This window comes from Sinocyclocheilus anshuiensis, unplaced genomic scaffold (genome assembly GCF_001515605.1).
Source record: "Sinocyclocheilus anshuiensis isolate Anshui unplaced genomic scaffold, SAMN03320099.WGS_v1.1 scaffold1891, whole genome shotgun sequence".
NCBI classification, from domain to species: Eukaryota; Metazoa; Chordata; class Actinopteri; order Cypriniformes; family Cyprinidae; genus Sinocyclocheilus; species Sinocyclocheilus anshuiensis.
Genome location: NW_015549560.1, coordinates 574,100 through 597,799, shown reverse-complemented (window position 1 = coordinate 597,799; position 23,700 = coordinate 574,100). Strand labels below are relative to the sequence as shown.

Below are 23,700 nucleotides of genomic sequence, written 5' to 3'. Positions count from 1 at the left end.
ACTATTTAGGACACTCACAATGGAATACACACACTGATTAGTGCTACGTTTAGGGGCATAAACATATTTTTCTCTTCCATTTCTTTTTTTGTAATATTTAATGAAAAAAGGAGGTTATGGATTTGATTAAATTGTAATTTCCTGTGTACTTGTCTCATAACTGAGGTCACTGCAGAGGTTTTTGTTTGTTTGTTTTAAGAACTAGGACAAACTGTAAGTTCTATAAGAAAATGTTTTAGTCGTTTACATTGTTGAAAATAATCTATGTTAGTAATGATTTGACTTGAATTAATTTCAGTTGGAGTACAATAATCATATTACCAGACTGAAGAAAGACCGGAAGAAAATGGGGAGCAGGGGGGAATCAGAAGCGGACGAGGTAAGAGAAAATGATCGTGTCATCTATGGAAATTACAGTTCAGTGGGGAATTTACAAAGCTATCTGTGTGCCTTTGATAAAACTGCAGTGCTGTGATGGGATCCAATGGAAGTGTGTCGTTTTTTCAAAAGAAGAGAGTTGAGAGTTGTAGAGAAAAATACCACAACCATTATTCAGCTCAGCCTCCCTCTTCAGGAGACACTTTTGACAGTTTATATGGGGTATCAGTGTTCAAAGGCCACAATTAATTTATAATCAAAAGCAAATTGGAAAGTGCTTGAAGTAATTACTGTTTTGCTCAAATGACTTCAAATGACTGCTTTGGTTTAACAAAGGAGTATCACAGTCTTAAAACAAAATGATATTACACATTTTAAAAGGCTATTTAAAATGAGGAAAAAAAGAGTAAAGGAAAGAGTATTGCAGAAGCCCCTAATGCAATCCAACTGACCGTGTGTCATTTTTCTTTGTGATGGTCTGCAGTGTTTATTTCACGTCATGTGTGTGACAGCTAAAACAATATGCGTCCAAACTCTTTCTGTCAGTCCCTCGAATAAAAGTCGCTGTTATGTAGATTGCTCGGCGGCGGTCGTGAGGCTGTCCATTTTTCTCGTCGTATCTGTAGTGCCGCAGGTGTCTAATCCTAGCTGCTTTGCCCACACTGACGATGTAGTTCAAGCCTGTGGCTGTAGCTTTCCCTCTCTTCAAGCGACTCGAGCTCTCTTGGATGAAATGTGGAAGACAGCTTATAATGACTTAGAGCATTCCGTCTAGAGCAGTCACTTGTGACTGTGCCGCATCCCACCCCTCCCAAATCCCCCCCCCTCCCTCCAGCCTGCCGATATTGTAATGAGCAGAGATGGGAGGAATCACTCCATTATGCATAGGCGTCACCACTGGCTGCGTGCATGTCCCCGAGGCTGCAGCATTCATTAAGGGGAGCTTACCAGCCTGAAAGCTGGGAAGCCATGATAACGGGATATGATTTTCATATTTAATATATTCCTTGGAAGAGCTGGCGCGTGCCGCAGATTGATAGAAGAATCAATTGCTACTTTAGCGAAACACTTTCTACTTTGCCCTGCAGCTAGCGATGGAATCACTCAGCCAAGAAATTAACTTTTCCTCTCACTCCATTTCTTTTTTCCTTTCTTTCTTTCTTTTTTTTACTTCTACACTGGATCTGCCAGACAGACTGCGTGGTTTACAGTGGATGTTATTAAGCAGCTAACAGGCTGGTATTTAAGACCCTTATCAGAAAAGAAACAGATGCCATGTTTTTTTTTTGTTTTTTTTTATGAGTTGATTTTTTTTTTCTGTACCCATCCGGCACTCTTCCTCCGTAGTGCAGTATTTCTGTCATGAAACAGAGTTTAGGAGCAGAGGATTGTTAATAAGATTAAAAGTTAAGCCACTGATCTCAGTGCACTCAGCTGAACAGACAGTTGGAAGAAAATCTAACCTTGACCAAAGAAATCCTAGTCAGTCTGTAAAAAGCCACAAAAATGATACCTTGAAATATTTTGATTAAAGTTTATTTGAAAAGAAGCCACTGTAACCTGAATTGTCAAGGTTGGGTTTTGGGGCCAAGGACTAGTGGAAGTAAAGCATGAGAGAATGATATATCAGAAATGTAGCTCCCACTTGCTGGCAATAAGGTATCCTTGACCACCCAATTAATTTTTCACTTTTTAAACCTCTTGACTCAGTGTTCTTGACATACCTTTTTTTGTTGTCTGCAGTTTTACTTTCTTTCATTTTCATGAATATAGAAAAGTAGTATATCACAATTTTACAGATATATTTGAAAAATATTTAACTTTTTACATTAGTCAAAATATTCAGAAACTCTTCCCATATGTATTCAAAAGGACATGCCTCAAAGGGTTACTGTAATTCCCCTTAAAATATTAGCTTACCCAAAAATTCTCTCACATTTGTGTTTTTCCAAACCCATAAGACTTTCTTTTCTCTGTTGTACATAAAAGGAGATTCTTGCACATGACTTGTGTACAGTATTCAAAATCTGTCATAACCGGTTGCTACGTATATGTTGTGTTCCACAGGAAAAAAGAAAATCATAGGTTTGGATGGTGTGCTATTTTAGAGCTATTGATATACTATTGTAGTTTTTGTTAATATTTGAATACATTTTTTATTATTATTTATTTATTTAACGTTTTTCTTAGGGTCTAAGAAAGATCAGCAAATCAATCATTGTTGGCTGTTCCGCAGTCCAAAAAGAAGTCAAAAGGTGATCGTTTTTTTCGGTAGTAGGCCCAAAATTGTGGAACAGTCTCCCCCTTTATATTCGGCAGGCTCCTTCTATAGAGGTTGTTAGGTCTCAGTTGAAGACACATTTTTTTAGTCTGGCTTTTGAAGTAGGGAAATTTAGATTATGGGAACCCTTACAATTGTCTGTTTTATTTGTAAGTTATGTGTGTGTATTTGATGTTTATTCTTAATGTTTGTGAAGCACATTGGGCAACAAAGTTGCATTTAAATGTGCTGTATAAATAAATAGAAGTTGAAGTTTCTAGATTTGATAAAGTTTTAGTTTTCATTATTCGCTTATTTAGTTTATTTTAATTATTTCAACTTAAACCAAACAAAAATAAGTAATGCTGGCAACTGGCTGAAATAATTGTTTTTATATTTTATTTAAATATTTAAAATATACAGTATATTTTATATGTATTTTGGTTAATGATTGTTTTATTTCAAGTAATAAAATAGTTCTTTATGGTTTTGGTTTTAGTCTTAGTTTGGAACAACATAAAGGTAAAATTTAAATTTTTACGTGAATTGCCATTAACTCCTGTCTTCAATTACTTACATCCACCATATATTGTTTGACTTGCACAGCTCCCGAGCAGGTTCCAGCTTCCCAGCATACAGGGATCATCACAGAGTGCTGTCATCTTCACGGGTCACCATACCTCCAACGGCTCATCAAGAAATGATGGTGTCACAACCACACGTTCACCATCTCAGACAGAGCTGATACCTAATCATCCTTCACTCTCTCCTCTACAAAGTGGCCTTTGTATGCACTCCCATGTTTTAAAAGCCAGTGGCATTGTCATTTTATCTGATGACATTCTAAACTCAGGTGATTTCCTTGAGGAGAGACATTTGAGTGACGTGCGTGAAAAGCAGATGGAGTCTGATTGGGACGTCTCTCAGAGGGCAGGAGAGCGGCATAGATGTGAAGAACTAAACTCACCTCACACGACCCTGAAGGAAGCTGAAGTGTCCTCTCTATCTGTGACCGCGAAGAAGCCTGCAGACATTGTGTCATTAGAGCGGTATCTGAACCGCAGTCCTTCCCCAGATGCCACTGATCCAAGAGATTCCTCACAGTACATGAACTCTGGAGGTGAGGATGAGGAAGGTGACTCCACGCCAAGACATCAAGATCTTTCAGGTTTGAATTTTCTGCTTAATTAACTGCAATTCTACATTGTGATTAAGCAGATTTATTGATATGACGTGACACTTTTTTTTTTGATTAGCCCATTTTAAGAATTATACATAATCATCTACACATTTCAGATGACACCAACAGCAGACATCACGCTTTGAGAGGAGATGTTGTAATTCAAGAGCAAAGTGTAATACCCTTTCAAACCAAAGGTGGCACACACAAGCAGGTCAACACACAGGAATCTGGAAGGCTTCACTCTCTCGAATCCCCCAACAGGTACAGTTGCTTGGATTGTATGACTAATTTCTTCCTTCTGAACACAGCCAGAAACTCTATGGACCCAAAGACTGGCCCTACTGAATGTTTGCTACTCCAAAATAGATTGCTCATTATCGATGCAATCACAGTATTGTATTCTCTAATCTAAGTTATCGCTTGTCTGTTCTGTAGATGCCTCTGATTATTACTCTAGAAGAAATGTTGTGATTTGTAAGTCACAAAAAAATGGAAATTGCAATGAGTGAAATCATTTATCAAAAAAAAGAATAAATGTAGGGCAAGGAACTTGGTTCTGTTGAGTGGATTTTGAAACTTGGGACAACTTTTGAAACTTCAAAAATAGATGCAAACATGCGGTCACTTGTGGAGGGCCAAAGTTTAAGCAGACTGATTAAGAAGTCCGGCATACGTCAGCAGAGAGAAATGTGTCGTTTTCACTGGAAGATCGAGTTTGATCATTTTGATTAAACATTATGAGGTCCAAAAGAAAAGAAAAAAACATACATGGAAGAATCGTTCACAAAAATGTATTTTGAATTTGTATTTCACACCGACTTTAAATTTAGATGTAAATGCCATTATGTTCTTGAGATTTAAGGTTTGCTAAAACATTTCTTTATTGCATTAGCATGCCCAGATTAATTACAAATAAGTTTTATAAACTGATTTATAAACATCCCTGCAACAAGATTAAAGTTTTTTTTTTTTTTTATATATATATAAATATGTTCCTTGAGGTTCACCTATAATGTTCATAAAAAAAAAACGAAAACAGTCATTTGTAGCCAAAATGATCCTCTGTCTGAAATGATCTGTTTTAAGGATGCGGCTCTTTTAACGCTTTAATTGCCTGGAAAGGCAATTACATGGGAAAAAATATTATTGTCACCACTATTGCACATGCTGTCAGATCCAATGCAATAATGGCTACTTCATCTTTCAACAAAAGTTTCTTTGTGAACTCTTTTTTACACTCTGCTTCGTTTGTAAAACAGTCTGCAGTCAAATGTTCCAAACAAACATATAATCCTCAGATGATATCTGGGATGCCATTAAAAATAACCTATCCACTGTTCCTGATGCTTCCTTCTGAAGGCTGTACAGACGCAAACATGTTGTTTAAACAGGACGAGTCAAAGCTAACGCTCCTGTACTCTTCCGTTTGTCCTATTGTCAGCAGTAGCTCAAGCGTGTGTCATAAACTGAATGCTCATTTGTATACTGTATACAGTGTAGACAGCGTCAGTACTTATAATGGGTTCTGTTTGCTTTTTCTATTTATTGGTGTAGCCAGGTGCCAGCTATTTAGTTGACTAAAAGCAAGTGGGTGTGGCCAGTGGTGTGATGATGTAAACTAATCGTCACTAGGTGTGTCCGACTTAAAGGGGTCATATGATGCAATTTCAAATTTTCCTTTCTCTTTGGAGTGTTACAAGCTGTTCGTGCATAGAAAGAGATATTCTTTATAAAAGTTAAGACTTGTCCACGCCCTCCTAAAACGCCTCGTTTAAACACGCCCCCACATGTCTACGTCACTGTGTGGGAAGATTTGCATAACACCGCCCAAATGTTCACGCAAAGAAAGAAGGCGTAACGTTTATTCTCGCTGTAGTATTGTTGTTGCCGCCATGTCGTGGAGACTGTAAGTACGTTTTTTATATTTAAAGAATTTGCCACTGACGATTCAAACGCGAGTTTTGAGCAGTGTAGAGTAGCGCTTGTGGTTTGTCTTTTCTCAGATCACAAATGCAGACATGGTTTTATGTTTATGCAACGCGTAAAAAGACAGTATAAGTCATTATAATCAGTAATTATGTCCCCACTGGATGCAACAAATGCCTCATTTGTAATGAGTTTTATTGGTGTTGTCTCATCGCGCCGGGACACGGCATCACAATATGGTAAGGGGCATAACATTTCCGTCACACGCTTGAGGTATTCAGCCAATCACAAACGCACTGGATAAGCTGGCCAATCAGCGTACACCTCGCTTTTCAGACCGATGAGCTTTGTAAAATTCGACGCGTTTCAGAAAGGCGGGGCATAGAGGAGAAACAATAATGTACATTATGTGAAAAATCATGTGTTTTTTAACCTTAAACCGCATAAACACATTGCATTACACCAAATACACAACATAATATTCTTTTTAGCAACATCATATGACCCCTTTAAATTGCACTGCACAGACCGATCTGTGGATGACAGCCATGGAGAGATATAGGGAGCAGACATCTCTGTATGCTTTTGAATTACTCTTGCGGTACTTTGATGTCATACATGATCAGTCTGTGCTGTGCGATTAAAGTCGAACACACCTGCAGTATGCTGTATCCCAATTCGCCTACTTATACTAGGCCCTAAAAGTATGTACTCTTTTTGTGCATAAAAAGTACATACTTTTGAGTATGTAGCAGAATAGTAAGCAAGCTTTGGGACATAGTCATAACTGTGTCTTTAATTAGTTAAAGCTGGAATACACTACACAACTTTTAAAATCTGAAGAGATTTTAAAACGCTAGGCATCATACATTTACCGACTTTGTAAACAGTCACAAAGGAAATTCTAACTGGAAGTAGTAGACCATCCGGGAATCTTTGGCATACACTTTTTTTTTTTTTTAACATGCTACGATTTGGGACATACCAATTCTGTTTTCAAATACTATTTAGGACGGATAATATGCGAATTTGGACGCAGCCCAAGACTTTAAAGTTGTTCCAATCACAACAGACTGATGCAGAAATGTGCACCTTGTTGCTAGGAGACCAGTGTTGGGCAAGTTACTTCCAAAATGTAATACATTATATATTACTAGTTACTGTCTTTTGAAAGTAATTAGTTACATTACAATATTACTGTCTCTGAATTGTAATGCGTTACACTACTTTTGAGTTACTTTCACCAAAATATCCACATAAGTATTACAAAATGCCAAAATGTAGTTTATTGCTGCTCATTCTACATCTAGTGGAGGGTAATGTGGTAGGTCTATATAGCATAAAATTATAAAATCATATTTAGATACCAGTATAGGTCTACGTTAGGTTAAACACAGATAAGCACAAACCACATTATTACATTCATAAATAACACCGGTAAATAAAGCTAAATGTTATAATATACAAACAATAAACACAATAGGCCTACCTAGCCTATAGGCTATTTTGAACAGTTTCAGAAGAAAACAAGAATGTAGGTCTACATTAATGTTACGTTGTAGTCTAGGTTAAAAAGGATAAGCACAAATCGCATTATTACATTCATAAATAACACCGGTAAATAAAGTGAAATTATCATGTACAAACAATAAACACAATACCTAACCTATAGGCTATTTTGAATGGTTTCAGAAGAAAACAAGAATGAAAAATATAAGTTGCTAAACAAGCCAAAACAAATTAGGCTGGCTAATTCAATGCAAAACTGAAAGCAAATGGCGTTCTCGCGCAGCCTACCTCTCTCATTCGGCATTAATCCAATTAAATGTGTCCATATTTGCGATGTATTTGAATGCAAAACTATTATTTATTATGTAAACCAGGCTTAGCTTAAAAAACATCCTCCTCACATGAGCAAATGTGTGTTTGGCCTGAGCTCAGGCTGAACGGCATGGATTGTAACTACGCAGTATGCACTATTTAAATTACCCAGTGTATCTAGGCTATATGTTTGGTTGACTGTATTTTATTCTGATAATGAACAGGCTGCAACATTTGCAATGTTGTATGTGTGTGCGTGAGGCGCTGGCGCGATCGAACAGCGGAAACAAACAACAAAAAAATATTCCGTCATTTTTGGTCATAGAGTTAATTCGAAACTGCAACGTGTTTACTTTTATTTCTGTCATCTCGGTTTCCTTTCCGTGGACTTTCTTTCGTAGAGCGCTGCGCCACACAAATAGCCTATGAACCAAACTCAGCAGCACATGTCTCAGTCTTTTCCTTTCGTTTTGTTAATCTGTTAATTAGGCTATTTAAGTCAAATATTTCGCATATTCATTCATTTTTATAGACTATGATTTAATAAAAACAGATTTTGTTATTTTTAGTTAAACTTATTTTTGTTGCTTGTCTGCGCTCGTCCGCCACCTTTTTTCTCTTCTCCGACCCCGCAGCTCTCTCCGATAACTCGTGCTATTTCTCCATGTTGAGAGTTTGGTGTCGCACATATTGCACCTGACTATGCATTCTTATCCTTTTCTCCGATAAACTGAAAATAACAGGAGTATGTCCATCTCACAAATGTAGAATCCGTCTCTGCAGTCATCCATTTAATTCCAGCAACAGGAAATAGACAAACTATTTTACCCGCGGAATTTTTTTCTCTGCTGCTGTTTTGCGGTGTTGGTAAATTCACCACTTAATTTTGAGTTAAAATGTTGTTGTAACTTGCGTTACTGAGATTGTAACGAGTAATAATATTACCCAAATTGTATTAGTAATGCGTTATATTACTGCGTTACAGCAAAAAGTAATATACTACTGTAATATTATTACTTTTGTAATGCGTTACTCCCAACACTGTAGGAGACGCATGACAAATGAAAACTTGTTCTAAAACCGTCTGAAAACATTAAAACATGTTTGATATCCTCCCGACTGGATGGAATCAAAGTCTGAAGCTAATAAATCGGAGTCTATGACCATCATACACTACACGATTTTCTATTAAATCTGTCAACTGAAATCTGCAGACTGGCTCTGACTTTTTGCAACTAGACTGTAACTTCTCCAGACTGTAAATCAGCGGAAAATCGGGGAGAAAATTGTGTAGTGCATTCCAGGCTTTTCGTGCATTCTATCAGCGTTTAAATTGCCCTGTCAATCATATTGTCACAGTTATCATCATCCACATTGTTTAATTTGATTTCCTACCGTATTTTAGAGAAAAGAAGAGGCACGTTGATCTGCCAGTCGCGGGTCAATCATGCCGAGAACTCTCCTCATGTGTCTGAATGATGCATTTAAAAGTTAATGACCAAACGTATCTTTATAAAAGTTCACAATGTTGTTGCAGATGAAATATAACACGTATAACATTAAATAAATATTTTCATTAGGTTATATATTGATCATTTATCGTTCAAATCCCTTTCTCTACCTGTCCAACGGTCTAGCATATCCACCATGTTTGTAGTTTTTTTAAACACTTTTTATGCGTGTTTGCAGTTCTAATTGAATCCTAGATCAATGAGCAATTGGTTTTGAGCAATATTAGCTGTTAGAGTATGCATGGATCTGCACTTCAATTTTCTACAGGAAGTAGTCAACCATCCGGGTACCTTTGGAATGCTCATTTCAACATACTTCTAATTGGGACATTAATTCTAATTTCGAATTCTATTTCGGACGGATAACTGGGTTGCAGCACTAATGTCTTGCATTTGAGTCAGTCACATGCAAATGCCCTTGTGATGTCACAGATTTCACAACCTCCAAGTGAGCCAATTTTGGAGCTTGATTTAATAAATGTTCTTTTTATACTGAGGAGGACATTGACAGAGGGTACAAAAATCTCTTATGTCAAACAATCAAGGAAAATTAGATTTGTCATTAAAGTACTGTTTAAGTTTTAAGGATGGTTGGTTAGTTTTATTAGAAAACAAGACAAAAGAAAAAAAAATGAAAGAAAAAATAAAAAGCATGTTGTATTAAGCATGTTGAAATCACTGAATTGTAGAGCTGTTAGGAAAAGGGAAAGCTAATACAGTCAGTAGTAGAGTTTCTGCAAAAAGTATAACCACAACAACTGGGAGATCATTTATCTGTGTGTGGTTTTGTTAGATGGGAATGCGTGTACATGTGCACATTGGTGTACAGCTATAATGAACTGGGGTTCTGCAGCAAGCAACCTCACTCAGTGGGGCTCAGTTGTGACTTTAGAGCACCTTGTAAGGCTCGGACCCCGAATCCAACATTATTGTCCTAATCCTAGATAATGCTTTAAGGGAGCAATTTTCTCCTCGGGAGATTTGACCCCAAGTCCCAGTAGACTCAACTATTTCTTGACTTCATTATTATATTATTATTATTATTATATTTTTTTATATCTAATTATTGTATAGTTATATCTAATTGTATTGCTTTCTGATTTCAGAATGAATTAGTGACTAACTTTATGTGAACATTATTGTTTCCAGTAAATGGCAGTGCTTATCGTTTGCCCTGATATTATAATAACATATTGAAGAACCGATTATAGATTAACTGCCAATAAATAAATAAATACATATCGGTTTAAAAATATTAGTCAAACTAAATGTATCTATCTCCACTTAATAGTATTCATCTACAGGACAAAAAACACTTTGTGGATTTCAAGATTACAGCTAAGATTTGCCAATGTGTTGTCCCTTGAACCCCTTCGTAAGACATGCTCCTGTGGTTATGGACAGTACTTTTGAAAAAGAGAATGGAATGATATGCATCAATTTCAACTTTATAACCCTCCAGGACAATGTGATTTAAGATTTATACTAAATACTCCAGCTATATCCCTTGAGCTTTTGTCCTAATCCTAGATAATGCTTTAAGGGAGCAATTTTCTCCTCGGGAGATTTGACCCCAAGTCCCAGTAGACTCAACTATTTCTTGACTTCATAGAATTTTCTGAAGAATGAAAGTGTTGGCGTCATGAAGGCTCAGGCGGATAGTATATATACATTTTATAGTATATATACAATATACTATTTATGCTGTATATTCAACATAATGGAAATATATACACATCACCTACAAATGGAACGTTTGAAAACGAATAAACTGTTATATAATCTAAATATAAAAATACCTGTCATATCATATATATAATTGAATGCACATATAAAAGTCAGTTCATTTGCATTTTTACTATAAAACATTAAAAAATATATCTACATGTGTGAATACTTATATGCCTGTTAGTCTATATGTATAACTCATTATCTTATCCTTTTATTTACAAATTTCTCCTTTTTGACACAATATTAAATTAAAATTAAATAGAGCTTTTTGCCATTCATTCATTCATTCATTCATTCATTCATTCATTCATTCCAGTGCATACGTGGAGTGGAGTATCCACTTAAATGAATTGGTTGTATACATACATAGCACAAAGGTATGCATCCAAATTCTGCATGGCAGAATTTTTTGGCAGAATCATTTGTTTGCTTCATACATAATAATAAAGGCTCTGTGATCAAATGAGATGTGTATCAAAACAAACATCCCCTTCACTTTAGATGCTAATGTGCATGCAAAGCCAGTGGTTCCTTATGGAGGTGATTGTAAAGTGTTTCCTCGTAATTTAAGACCTTTTAATAGATTTAAATTAGGGCTGGGCGGTATATCGAGTTTGTACGATATTTCGATATTTTCTTTATAAGCGATTCGATATGAGGCAATACCGTTTATATCGATATACAGTAGGGATGGGAGAAAAAATCGATTCTCAGATGCATCACGATTCTCTCTTCACCGATTCTTTTTTTTTTATTTTTTTTATTAGCAAACAAGTCAGAATGAAAACAATGTAACATCTCAATTCAACATCATCCAGCCCCCCCTCCCCCCTCCCTCTTCAACCCTGTGGTCTTTACAATGGGGAGCACACTGAATACATAATAGAGTTAACAGAAAAAGTCACAGGGATCATGAAACATGAACTCTCTTCACCGATTCTGAATCGATTCTGATTCTGAGCATGGTTTTTCCCCGCATATGGCACATGTGCACTAGAGACAATCGCGGCGGGCTTCATTGCACAGAATATGCGCTGTGAGACACGTGCGCATTGCTTGACAGTGTGTGCTTCCGCCCGCCGTTATTTCAGTATTTTACTTTAAATATGCTTTCATTTATGCCGTTTGGAATGCAGTGCGTATAAGATGCACAAAACTCACGTACTGACAGACTTTCATGTGTGCTTTGTGTTTGATGTCCTGAAATTTCTGTCAGAAGTGCATGAGTCTTCTGCTTTGGGATTCTCCGCTAAACTTCACAGACTTCAGTGAGCGAGCGCCGCCGCGCGCATGCGTGCCAAACATACAGAGCTCAATTAAATAGGAGTGCAATAATTCTGACTGATACATTTCGCTGAAATAATGTGACATGTAGAATTTTAAACCTACAAGTAAGTCATACGAAATTGATGTAAACACAGTCAGTTATGTTTTCAGAACAGGACAAAACATCTGATATATCGAAATAGAAATGTCCATTAGTGTGAATCGGTGTGAATGCAGCCTGTTAAAGCTGCCACTGTCTGTGATTTCATCAGTAAAAGTGACGTGACGTGACCTGTGGCCAAGTATGGTGACCCATACTTGGAATTAGTGCTCTGCATTTAACCACCGTGGGCAGCCATTTTTTTTGCTGCGGCGCCCGGGGAGCAGTTGGGGGTTCGGTGCCTTGCTCAAGGGCACCGCAGTCGTGGTATTGAAGGTGGGAGAGAGTGCTGTACAATCCCTGCCGGTACGAGACTCGAACCTGCAACCTTTGGGTTGGGTTGAGTCCGACTCTCTAACCATTAGGCCACGACTTCCCCATAGTAGAATTTTAAACCTACAAGTAAGTCTATTTTTATGATAGCACTGACTATAAAGTGACTGTAATGGGGTCATCAAAATAGCCTAACACAACTCTGTCCTTTTCTAATTTATGTTCATTTTTAGTTTAGTGAATTTAACTTCCGCTTTAAAAGCCTTATTTTTGTTTTTAGATTGCAATGTTACAATGTTAGAATGAAATGAGGACAAAACATCTGATTTATCGAAATAGAAATGTGCATTAGTGTGAATCGGTGTAAATGCAGCCTGTTAAGCTGCCATTGTCTGTGATCTCATCAGTAATAATCAAACAGCAATAATGCTGAGGAAAAAAGAAAAACCCATAACTATGATTGTCTGTAAACTTTTGGATAGCCTAATTAAAGAACACCTTATTTTTAAAATAAGTAATTATTTTAAAAAGTAGCCTGCTTATATAATTTAATTTAAAACAAATAAGTAAAATTTGCACAAAATTGATATCTTAAAAGCCTTATTTTTGTTTTTAGATTGCAATGTTACAATGTTAGAATGAAATGTGACTTTAACCCTTTTTTGCACATAATATAAAGGCTTACATGGTTCATTCACTTTATTTGTTTTCATAGCCTTTAATATGTATTGTTTTGTTGGACAACATTGGGCGGTAAGTTAAATATATTTGGATTTAAAAAAATATGTATATACTATATATATATTAAATACAGATTTTTTAAATCCAAATACAAAAACGAAAATACCGAGATATATACTGTATATCGCAAATCGGCCAAAAAATACAGAGATAAGAATTTTTGCCCATATCTCCCAGCCTTAATTTAAACAACATTTTATTGATGACACCCACCACTTGGGCTACTACGTTATTCAATTTTTGTTCATGTTGTCTATGATAAATGAATATGGTTGGTAGTGACCTCTCCAGCATGTTATTTGTCATTGTGAATGTTTGCTGTTGAACATGAATGTGAGAGTTTGTGGCCTTGTGAAGAAGCCAGGCTAAGAACAAAGCTCTTGTAAAATTATTTTCTGTGTAAGCGAGAAAAGGAGAAACCATTAGTATCAATCTTAGCATTTAGTAAATGCCGTGTTGTGCATGTTGTGATGTGAAAGTGGAGTCAAGGCTATCGTGCGCTCAGGTCTACAGAGGAGAGTGTATCATTGTATTCTTTTGAGCGTTCTCTTCATGAAGCTGACCACTCAGCCTCTCATATGACGGCACGAGTTTGTGTTTTCAAAGATCTTGAATGTGCTCCAGTTGATCTTTCGAATAACCCATTGTAATTCTACCTTTGTAAAAGGAGAGACCAGCACTAAAACACCCTGTAATGGATCCAGTGTGAAGCCCTTTCACGTATGATGCTGAATTTGTAATGACTCTGTATCTTCACCGATTGATTTGTTAACATATTTGCTTCTCAGTATTTTCATGCTTTATCTGAGTCACATCAGTTCCCTTGTTGCATTCTATTTCTAAGGAGTACTAAAATATATTCTAGAGGAACCATTATTGTTGTTATGGAGAAAACAAATAGTTGAAATATAGATAACATGCTCCTCCTAAATGGCCTCAAGAGCAAACACCTATGGATGTTGCCAACAATACTCTGTAATCAGCTGCTGTTTGGGTGTGTTTGGTGTTTTGAAGAGCCCCGGTGAATAAACTAGGGGGGGAAGATGATGACGGAGCAGAGGGATGTATGGGGGGAGGCTGTTTCAGCCGCTCTGAAGAGGACTTTGCCCAGATGGATTGTGCTCGACAGAATGTTATGGATATAATTCATACAGGCAGCTTAATCAGGGTGTTTCCAGGAAACAACCTTCCAAAGAGAGGCAGCGATTGTTTGGTGGCCTCTGACCCCAGGGCCCATTATAGATTGTCATAAATTATTTTTGCCCATTTTATATGGTGGGGGTTTCAGGATTTGGGTCTAGGTTTTGCAGAAGCTATTCTATAAGGGCCACCCAGTGCTTAATACATCAGTGTGAGAGATATGGATCCGCTAGGACAGCGGTTCTCAACCTTTAAAAAAAAAAAAATTTTCTAAAAAATGTTTCTAAAAAATCTTCACAGACTATTGAAGTTGATTATTATTGTCACAATCTCTCTGGGAGGAAACGAGGAGACGCTGGAGTTAACACGAACAATAGTCTTTAATAATCCAATCAGTGGGGTAGAACAGGCAGGACACTCACGTAACACAGGCAAGGAAGACATTCAACAAGTAGACCCAACAGAGATAGACTGCACAGACTAGGACTTAAATACAGGGATGATTGGGGAAACACAGGTGCATGGGATCATAATCAAACTCATTAACAAAACGAGGACAGGAACATGACCAAATAAGGGAACAGAAACAGGGGAAAAACACGACACAGACAGTCCATGATCCTGACAATTATTTTGTGTTTATAATGAGGACTGGTATTATATTTACAGGAGCATTAAAATGTATGGGGCCATTATTTTTTTTTAAGAAATTACTTTAATTCAAGGATCCATTAAATTGATGAAAAAAATGAAATGACAGTGAAATAATTTTTTAAATATTTTTTTATTTACAGAGTTTTTAAGCATGTTGGTGATTTTCATTGCTAAATATTTGGTGACGTTGTTGCCCCAAATTTAAAAATTCCTGTTTAGAATATATCCACAGGGGTATTTTTACAGAAGAGATTTTAGTTTGTTCTTCCGTTCCTGGCAGAGTGAGCGGAGTGGAGCGGTGTGTTTTTTGACTGGAGCGAGGAGTGGATTTTTTGAAAGTCGGAGCGTCATAGTTTTCAGTCACTCCAAGAGCGCTCCACTACCGCTCTATCACGAGCACAATTAATGCCAACAGCCCATAATATAACTGCATTTTATCAAGAATTCACGCATTAAACATCATTAGCTAGTTTGACAGATATGTGGATCACTCAAATCAGAAAGAAGGTGAGGGTTATAATGTCGGTGATGGACAAGTGCAGGAGGTTATATCTCAAGCATGTTTGTGTGTAGCATGTGAACAATCAAAACTGACTGGGTGAATTCACATTTTAAACAGTTTATTGTACAGGTAGCTAATCTCCACTCTAAACTAATATGCTTCTACACTGCACGCACGCACACAACACACAAGCTCGCACATAACGTACAGATTGCGTGCACATAGAAACATTCAGGAGTGCAGAAAATTGTCAACACTGTCCTGCGATTTATCATTTATCAGCTTTCAGTGAAAAAGAATACGCTAATATTTATCTCTTAGTTTTTAGAAAATACCCCGTTTTTGAGAATATATTGAATTTCCTTTTTTTTCTGACATAGTGGACATGGTCATTTTGGCATGTAAATACCACATTTATACATGCAAACGGACGAAATGTAAACCCTCCTTTACTATATTTCATGATTTTGTGAGAATATTTCAAAGTTTGCTTACAAATGCTTAAAAGAAAACTAAGTAATAAGATGGGAAACATATGCTCCTCATTTTCAAAACTATTTTAGTGCTGTCCTGATTCATATCTTCGTTAGTCCATTAAATTTCAGATCTTGCTTTTTTTGTCAGTGTGGTGTGCCAGCTATAATAATAAGAAAAAAATGTTTTTTGAGCAGCAATCAGCATGATTTCTGAAGGATCGTGTGACACTGAAAGCTGGAGTAATGATGCTCTCCGAACACCCCCTGGGGGGCGGTACCACCCCCATTGAGAAACACTACGCTAGGACAAAATGAGCCACAGACAGTACTTCACATTCCTACAGTCAATGCCAGAGAAATGCCTCTAATTTAAAACCAGAGCAATATTGTTAGTATAATAAGAATAAAATGGTTAATTTAAGTTTTTTTTTTTTTTTATGTGCGATTTTAAAGTTTTTAATATTCTTATTCTTAATACACATTCCTGATCTTACTGTGCATGATTCATCCGTACATAAAATTCAGAAAAAGAAAAAATAAATAAGTGGTTTGCGATTGCAGCTCCATGTAGCTTTGTTTTTCTGTTGGAATCTCTGTCTTACTATCAATCTCTGTTGTTTAATCTGCTAAAATATAACTGCATTCTCGCCATATTTCTGATGTTATCTATTATACTAATTTGACACTATTCGCTTTTTGATCTAAACCGCTAGCGCAGTTAACATTCTGTTAGCCTGTAAGCTTGACATTCGCGCCTACAGTTTCTTTTATCTCTTGCTCTTTCTTTTCTCTTTCTCACTCCGTTTTTTTCACGACTTTATCAAACAACTGTGGTAAGTCGGAATCATTCAACAATCACTGTAAGTAATGGCTTCTTCTCCTGTTATCGTCACTTGCACTCTTGCCGCATGTATAGTGTAGCCTTCTCTGTCAGCGGTGAGTGATTCGCATGTGATAAATGCAGGGAAATAGTTAGGCTGACAAAGAAGATTTCAGAACTAGAGACACGCATCCAAACGTTAATTGAGGATAGTAAGAATGTGAGGGCCTCAGATACGGCTTTGGATGCGACTAGCTTAGCGAGTCCCATACATAAGTCGGTTCCAGTTGCAGAGCCCCCGCAGCAGGGCGATTGGGTAACTGTGAGGCAGCATAGTCGCGGGACAAAACACCGCTCTTCCATTCCGATCCAAACATTAAACAGGTTCTCCCCACTCAGTGATGCACCCACTGAAAAACTTGATGAAAGTGCCCTAGTTATTGGCGATTCTGTTGTATGGAACGTGACAATAGAGACACCAGCCACCATAGTCCAATGTTTACCGGGAGCCAGAGCCCCTGACATCTTGCAAATTTAAAAGTGCTGGCTAATGTTAAATGTAGATTCACTAAGATTGTTATTCACGTTGACACTAATGATGTTCGACTTCAGAGATCACTAAAAATAACATTAAAGTGGTGTGTGAAATTGTAAGTATGATATCAGACACTGTAATATGCTCTGGTCCCCTCCCGTTGCGACACATTGTGTCAAAGAACACAGATCCTGATTATAATCAGTGGTTCAGTATCTGAGCGCGAGCGCTACATAAACGGATGCCACGTTCTCTGCCTGCCGCGCTCCACTAGCTTGAATATGCTCTGGTCCCCTCCCTGCTTACCGTGGTGACGAGATACACAGCAGACTGTCATTAATAAATGGCTGAATGTCTAAGTGGTGCCCGTAGAATGACATAGGTTTCATAGACAATTGGACGAATTTTTGGGGCAGACCTCACCTGTTAAAAGGATGGTCTTCATCCCTCCAGGGGTGGTGCTGCTCTTCTCTCTAGAAATATTGCACATGTGGCACTTTTCCACTGAACAGTACGGCTAGCTTTTGGGGTTTTTCCACTGTGTACAGTACCTGGTACTTTTTTCAGTACCACCTCGGCTGAGGTCCAAGCGAGCCGTACCGTTACCAAAATGTGACGTGTAAACCCTGCAGATTACTGATAGGAATCGTCACTACCTGCGTCATGGAACTTGTGACATGAGACACTAGACCCGCTAGATTAAATCAGCACAGCCAGCGAGGATCGAATGCAAATTGTTTTGAACGAACTCAACAGTTTCGAACAAGCACACCTTTTTTTAAACGACAAATTCTAAATGATCATGTGACACTGAAAGCTGGAGTAATGGAGCTTTAGTATGAGAGGAAAACAGAAAGAAAAGAAAAAAAAAGAAAGCAGCTCTTTCAAATTCTAGATGTAGTTTTTTTTGTTTTTTTTTGATCAAATAAATGCAACCTTACTGAGCAGAAGAGATTTGTTTCAAAACCATTAAAAAATCTTACTGAACCTTTTTTTTTTTAATGGTAGTATAGGCTATATTTTATTTGTAATATGAACCTATTTTAAAAGCATGTATTTTAACCCAAATATTACAGCCCACAGTAGCCAATAAATAATTTAAAAAATATGTCATTGAATGCCACATGACATTCATGACATATTTGATTTGACTGGACTTTAAATACCACTATCACCAGTTTCCCCAAGGAGCAAAAAAATCCACGTGAATATAAATTAGGCTATATTTATATAGCGTTGAATGAACTCTTGAAATTTGGCATTCAAACCAACCGCAGCCAAACAGCAAACAAAAAGCATTCATATTAATTTTTCTAAACAAGAAAAAAAGCATACTGTGCTTTAACGTGTCTAAATATTTGCTATTGTTTTCATTGGACGTCTGGCAGATGCGCAACAGAAAGCTATGGAAATTATAGTTTAGAAGCGGTAGTACTGATGTAAACTAGCGGCTTACCCTAACTAACACTACTACACCGGGCACGAACATCACAACACGTTGCACACAGATCCTGATTATAACCAGTGGTTCAGTATATGTGAGCTCGAGCGCTACATAGGCCTAAACGGATGCCGCGTTCTCTGCCTGCCGCGCACCACTCACTTGCGCTACCTACCGACAAGTTGACAAACGGATATAGAAAGTGCGCTTTGATGCATCCAGTGTAGAGACGACGTTAGGATCTAGCAGACCATTTTCTTTAAACTAAAAAAAAAGTTTTTTTTTTTTAAATAATGATTTTTGAGATAATTACTCTTTTATTAGTCTTTCCATTAGGATAAACAACTGATTGTTGTACAGAGTTTAGAAGAGATGCTGGTTTTCCGCTGTGTACAGTACCTGGTACTTTTTTCAGTACCACCTCGGCTGAGGTCCAAGCGAGCCGTACCGTTACCAAAATGTGACGTGTAAACCCTGCAGATTACTGATAGGAATCGTCACTACCTGCGTCATGGAACTTGTGACATGAGACACTAGACCCGCTAGATTAAATCAGCACAGCCAGCGAGGATCGAATGCAAATTGTTTTGAACGAACTCAACAGTTTCGAACAAGCACACCTTTTTTTAAACGACAAAATAATGGCTGTTTCATGGTCTGTTGAGGAAGTACAGACATTCCTCTCGTTGATAGCGGAGGAGTGGATCCAGCGAGAGCTTGATGGGACGATGCGGAATGAAAAAAGTTTTTCAGGAGGTCACGGCAGTAGAGGCAGCGCAACTATAACGACATGTCTATAATCCCGCCCACTCTAAAGCTGTACTAAACTGCAGTAGAAATGCAAACCGAGCCTGAACCGTGCCGTGCCGCCCCGAGCTGAGCCGTACCATGCAGTGGAAAAGTGCAAAATACTTAGGGTGTACTCACACAAGGCACAGTTACCTTGAACCGAGGCCGAGCGCGATTATCCCCCCTCTCCACTCCTCCGCTGGCCTGCACTCACACTTGTGCTAGACATTCCGGGCCGGAGCACGCTTACGTCATGTATGAAATAACAGGACGAAAACCACTTTCGCTAGTAGACTGCCTAATAAATTTATCGTTTATGCCGTGCAGCGATTTTCACTTGCATGTATCAGAGGATTATTACGGAGGCAGCTGATGTTAATGAAATAATTTGCAGCTTTACTCGCAAACTACAATTCCTGTTCATCAATAAGGTGAAAACCAGAACTGTTATAAACCTAAATATACTTGATTGAATTAAATTATTGAAAAGTGTACTGTAGTAGTAGTAATAGAAGATATTTGAGGTCGTAATGATGACAGTAGCGCACACAAAATAGTAGCTGTTCCGTGCTCCTGCACGGTAAGAGATTACACTACATGCGTACCGTGCCTGAGCCCAACTGAACCATGCTCTGGCCTACCTCTTCCAAGCGAGCCAGGGACGGCTAAATGAACCGCACTCGGGCACAGTTCAGATTGCCTAGTGTGAGTAAACCCTTAGAGTTTGTACTTGACTAACTGGGGCCCAGGACAGGAAGCAGACAGACTGGCTAAACTGACCGTCTGCTAGACGCCTCACATCACAGAAGTCAGTATATAGAGACACCTTCACCTAGATATCATACTATAGAGACTCTAGATGTGTCCGAAATTGCCCATTGCTTTACTGAAGTATATTATATTTTCCTTTTACAGCTGCAGCCTGAGGAAGATCCTGAAACACACCAGCAAACCCTAAAACAGACAACAGTTTACAGATGTTTTTAAGCGGCAGCAGAACTATGACTAAACTTTTGGGAGAAACTTGTTTATTTTTTTCATACTTTTATTACTTGTGGGAAACTAGAAACACTTTTAAATAAGTATAAAGAATGGCATTGGTTTTGTACATTTAATATTTGTTTAACGTTATTAATAAAAATGTTGTTCAATTAGCATGTTTTTGTGTTTTGCTTTGGTACCGAAATTGGTACCGAGAACCGTGGATTTTCACTGGTATCGGTACCGAATACTGAAATTTTGGTACCGTGACAACACTATTCAGGAGTGCAGAAAATTGTCAACACTGTCCTGCGATTTATCATGTATAAAGTAGTGAAAAATGTGAAAAATAATACGCTAATATTTATCTCTTAGTTTTTAGAAAATACCCTGTTTTTGAGAATTTCCTTGTTTTCCTTGTTTTTCTGACATAGTGGACATGGTCATTTTGGTCTGTAAATACCACATTTATACATGCAAATGGAAGAAATATAAACCCCCTTTACTGTATTTCATGATTTTGTGAGAATATTTCAAAGTTTGCTTACAAATGCTTAAAAGAAAATGAAGTAATAAGATGGGAAACATATGCTCCTCATTTTCAAAACTATTATAATAAGAAATGTTTTTGAGCAGCAATCAGCATGATTTCTGAAGGATCATGTGACACTGAAAGCTGGAGTAATGGAGCTTTAGTATGAGAGGAAAACAGAAAGAAAGAAAAAAAGAAAAGAAAGCAGTTCTTTCAAATTGTAGATGTAGCCTACTGTTTGCCGTTTTTTTTTTTTTTGATCAAATAAATGCAACCTTACTGAGCAGAAGAGATTTCAAAACCATTAAAAAAATCTTACTGACCTTTTTTTCTGAATGGTAGTGTATATTATAGGCTATATTTTATTGTAATATGAACCTATTTTAAAAGCATGTATTTTAACCCAAATATTACAGCCCACAGTAGCCCATAAATAATTTTAAAAATGTCATTGAATGCCACATGACATTCATGACATATTTGATTTGACAGGACTTTAAATACCATTATCAATAGTTTCCCAAGGAGCAAAAAAAGCCACGTGAATATAAATTAGGTGTAAACCCTGCAGATTACTGATAGGAATCGTCACTACCTGCGTCATGGAACTTGTGACATGAGACACTAGACCCGCTAGATTAAATCAGCACAGCCAGCGAGGATCGAATGCAAATTGTTTTGAACGAACTCAACAGTTTCGAACAAGCACACCTTTTTTTAAACGACAAAATAATGGCTGTTTCATGGTCTGTTGAGGAAGTACAGACATTCCTCTCGTTGATAGCGGAGGAGTGGATCCAGCGAGAGCTTGATGGGACGATGCGGAATGAAAAAAGTTTTTCAGGAGGTCACGGCAGTAGAGGCAGCGCAACTATAACGACATGTCTATAATCCCGCCCACTCTAAAGCTGTACTAAACTGCAGTAGAAATGCAAACCGAGCCTGAACCGTGCCGTGCCGCCCCGAGCTGAGCCGTACCATGCAGTGGAAAAGTGCAAAATACTTAGGGTGTACTCACACAAGGCACAGTTACCTTGAACCGAGGCCGAGCGCGATTATCCCCCCTCTCCACTCCTCCGCTGGCCTGCACTCACACTTGTGCTAGACATTCCGGGCCGGAGCACGCTTACGTCATGTATGAAATAACAGGACGAAAACCACTTTCGCTAGTAGACTGCCTAATAAATTTATCGTTTATGCCGTGCAGCGATTTTCACTTGCATGTATCAAATGAACTCTTGAAATTTGGCATTCAAACCAACAGCAGCCAAACAGCAAACAAAAAGCATTCATATTAATTTTTCTAAACCAGAAAAAGCATACTGTCCTTTAACATGTCTAAATGTTTGCTATTGTTTTCACTGGAAGTCTGGCAGCTGCGCATACTTAGGGTGTACTCACACAAGGCACAGTTACCTTGAACCGAGGCCGAGCGCGATTATCCCCCCTCTCCACTCCTCCGCTGGCCTGCACTCACACTTGTGCTAGACATTCCGGGCCGGAGCACGCTTACGTCATGTATGAAATAACAGGACGAAAACCACTTTCGCTAGTAGACTGCCTAATAAATTTATCGTTTATGCCGTGCAGCGATTTTCACTTGCATGTATCAGAGGATTATTACGGAGGCAGCTGATGTTAATGAAATAATTTGCAGCTTTACTCGCAAACTACAATTCCTGTTCATCAATAAGGTGAAAACCAGAACTGTTATAAACCTAAATATACTTGATTGAATTAAATTATTGAAAAGTGTACTGTAGTAGTAGTAATAGAAGATATTTGAGGTCGTAATGATGACAGTAGCGCACACAAAATAGTAGCTGTTCCGTGCTCCTGCACGGTAAGAGATTACACTACATGCGTACCGTGCCTGAGCCCAACTGAACCATGCTCTGGCCTACCTCTTCCAAGCGAGCCAGGGACGGCTAAATGAACCGCACTCGGGCACAGTTCAGATTGCCTAGTGTGAGTAAACCCTTAGAGTTTGTACTTGACTAACTGGGGCCCAGGACAGGAAGCAGACAGACTGGCTAAACTGACCGTCTGCTAGACGCCTCACATCACAGAAGTCAGTATATAGAGACACCTTCACCTAGATATCATACTATAGAGACTCTAGATGTGTCCGAAATTGCGTACTGTCTGAGTAGGTATTACATTTGAATTAGAATTCACTTCGTCCGTCAATTAATTTTTGATCACAAGTAGTTTTTCGTAAAAAAATTAAAACATGGGTGTAACACAGTTCGTAGTTCGGGAAGGAGGAGGCGGGAACCGGCGAACATTCAAAGAAACTTTAATAAAATAAACAGACACAAAATAAAAGCAAAGCGGCAGCCCCTCGCGGACGACTGCCGCACACAAAACACAAAATAAAATCCAGGCCTGGTCCTCTCTCGTCTTTCACTGTCGTCACTCCTCCTTTTTATCCTTCCGGAGCTCCTCCGTGAGACTCGAGACCGGTGAGTGGTGCAGGTGTCGCTCATTATCAATTACTCCACCGGCCTCGCTCTGTTCCCACGGCTCTCGGCCCCGCCCCTCTCGTCACATACCCCCATCGCCCCTCGCAGGCCGGGG

The 23,700-nt window shown here is 38.2% G+C and overlaps 1 protein-coding gene across 2 annotated transcripts in view; it reads left to right on the top strand.

Annotated features, from left to right (window-relative positions):
- The window catches only part of kiz (kizuna centrosomal protein), a 68,405-nt gene that overhangs the window by 3,988 nt on the left and 40,717 nt on the right, over positions 1 to 23,700 (top strand). For both annotated transcript variants that reach the window (XM_016445187.1, XM_016445188.1), the window contains exons 4-6: positions 299 to 379; positions 3,245 to 3,806; positions 3,935 to 4,082. In XM_016445187.1, coding sequence (XP_016300673.1) covers positions 299 to 379; positions 3,245 to 3,806; positions 3,935 to 4,082 — 791 coding nt within the window. The remainder of the gene's footprint in view (positions 1 to 298; positions 380 to 3,244; positions 3,807 to 3,934; positions 4,083 to 23,700) is intronic.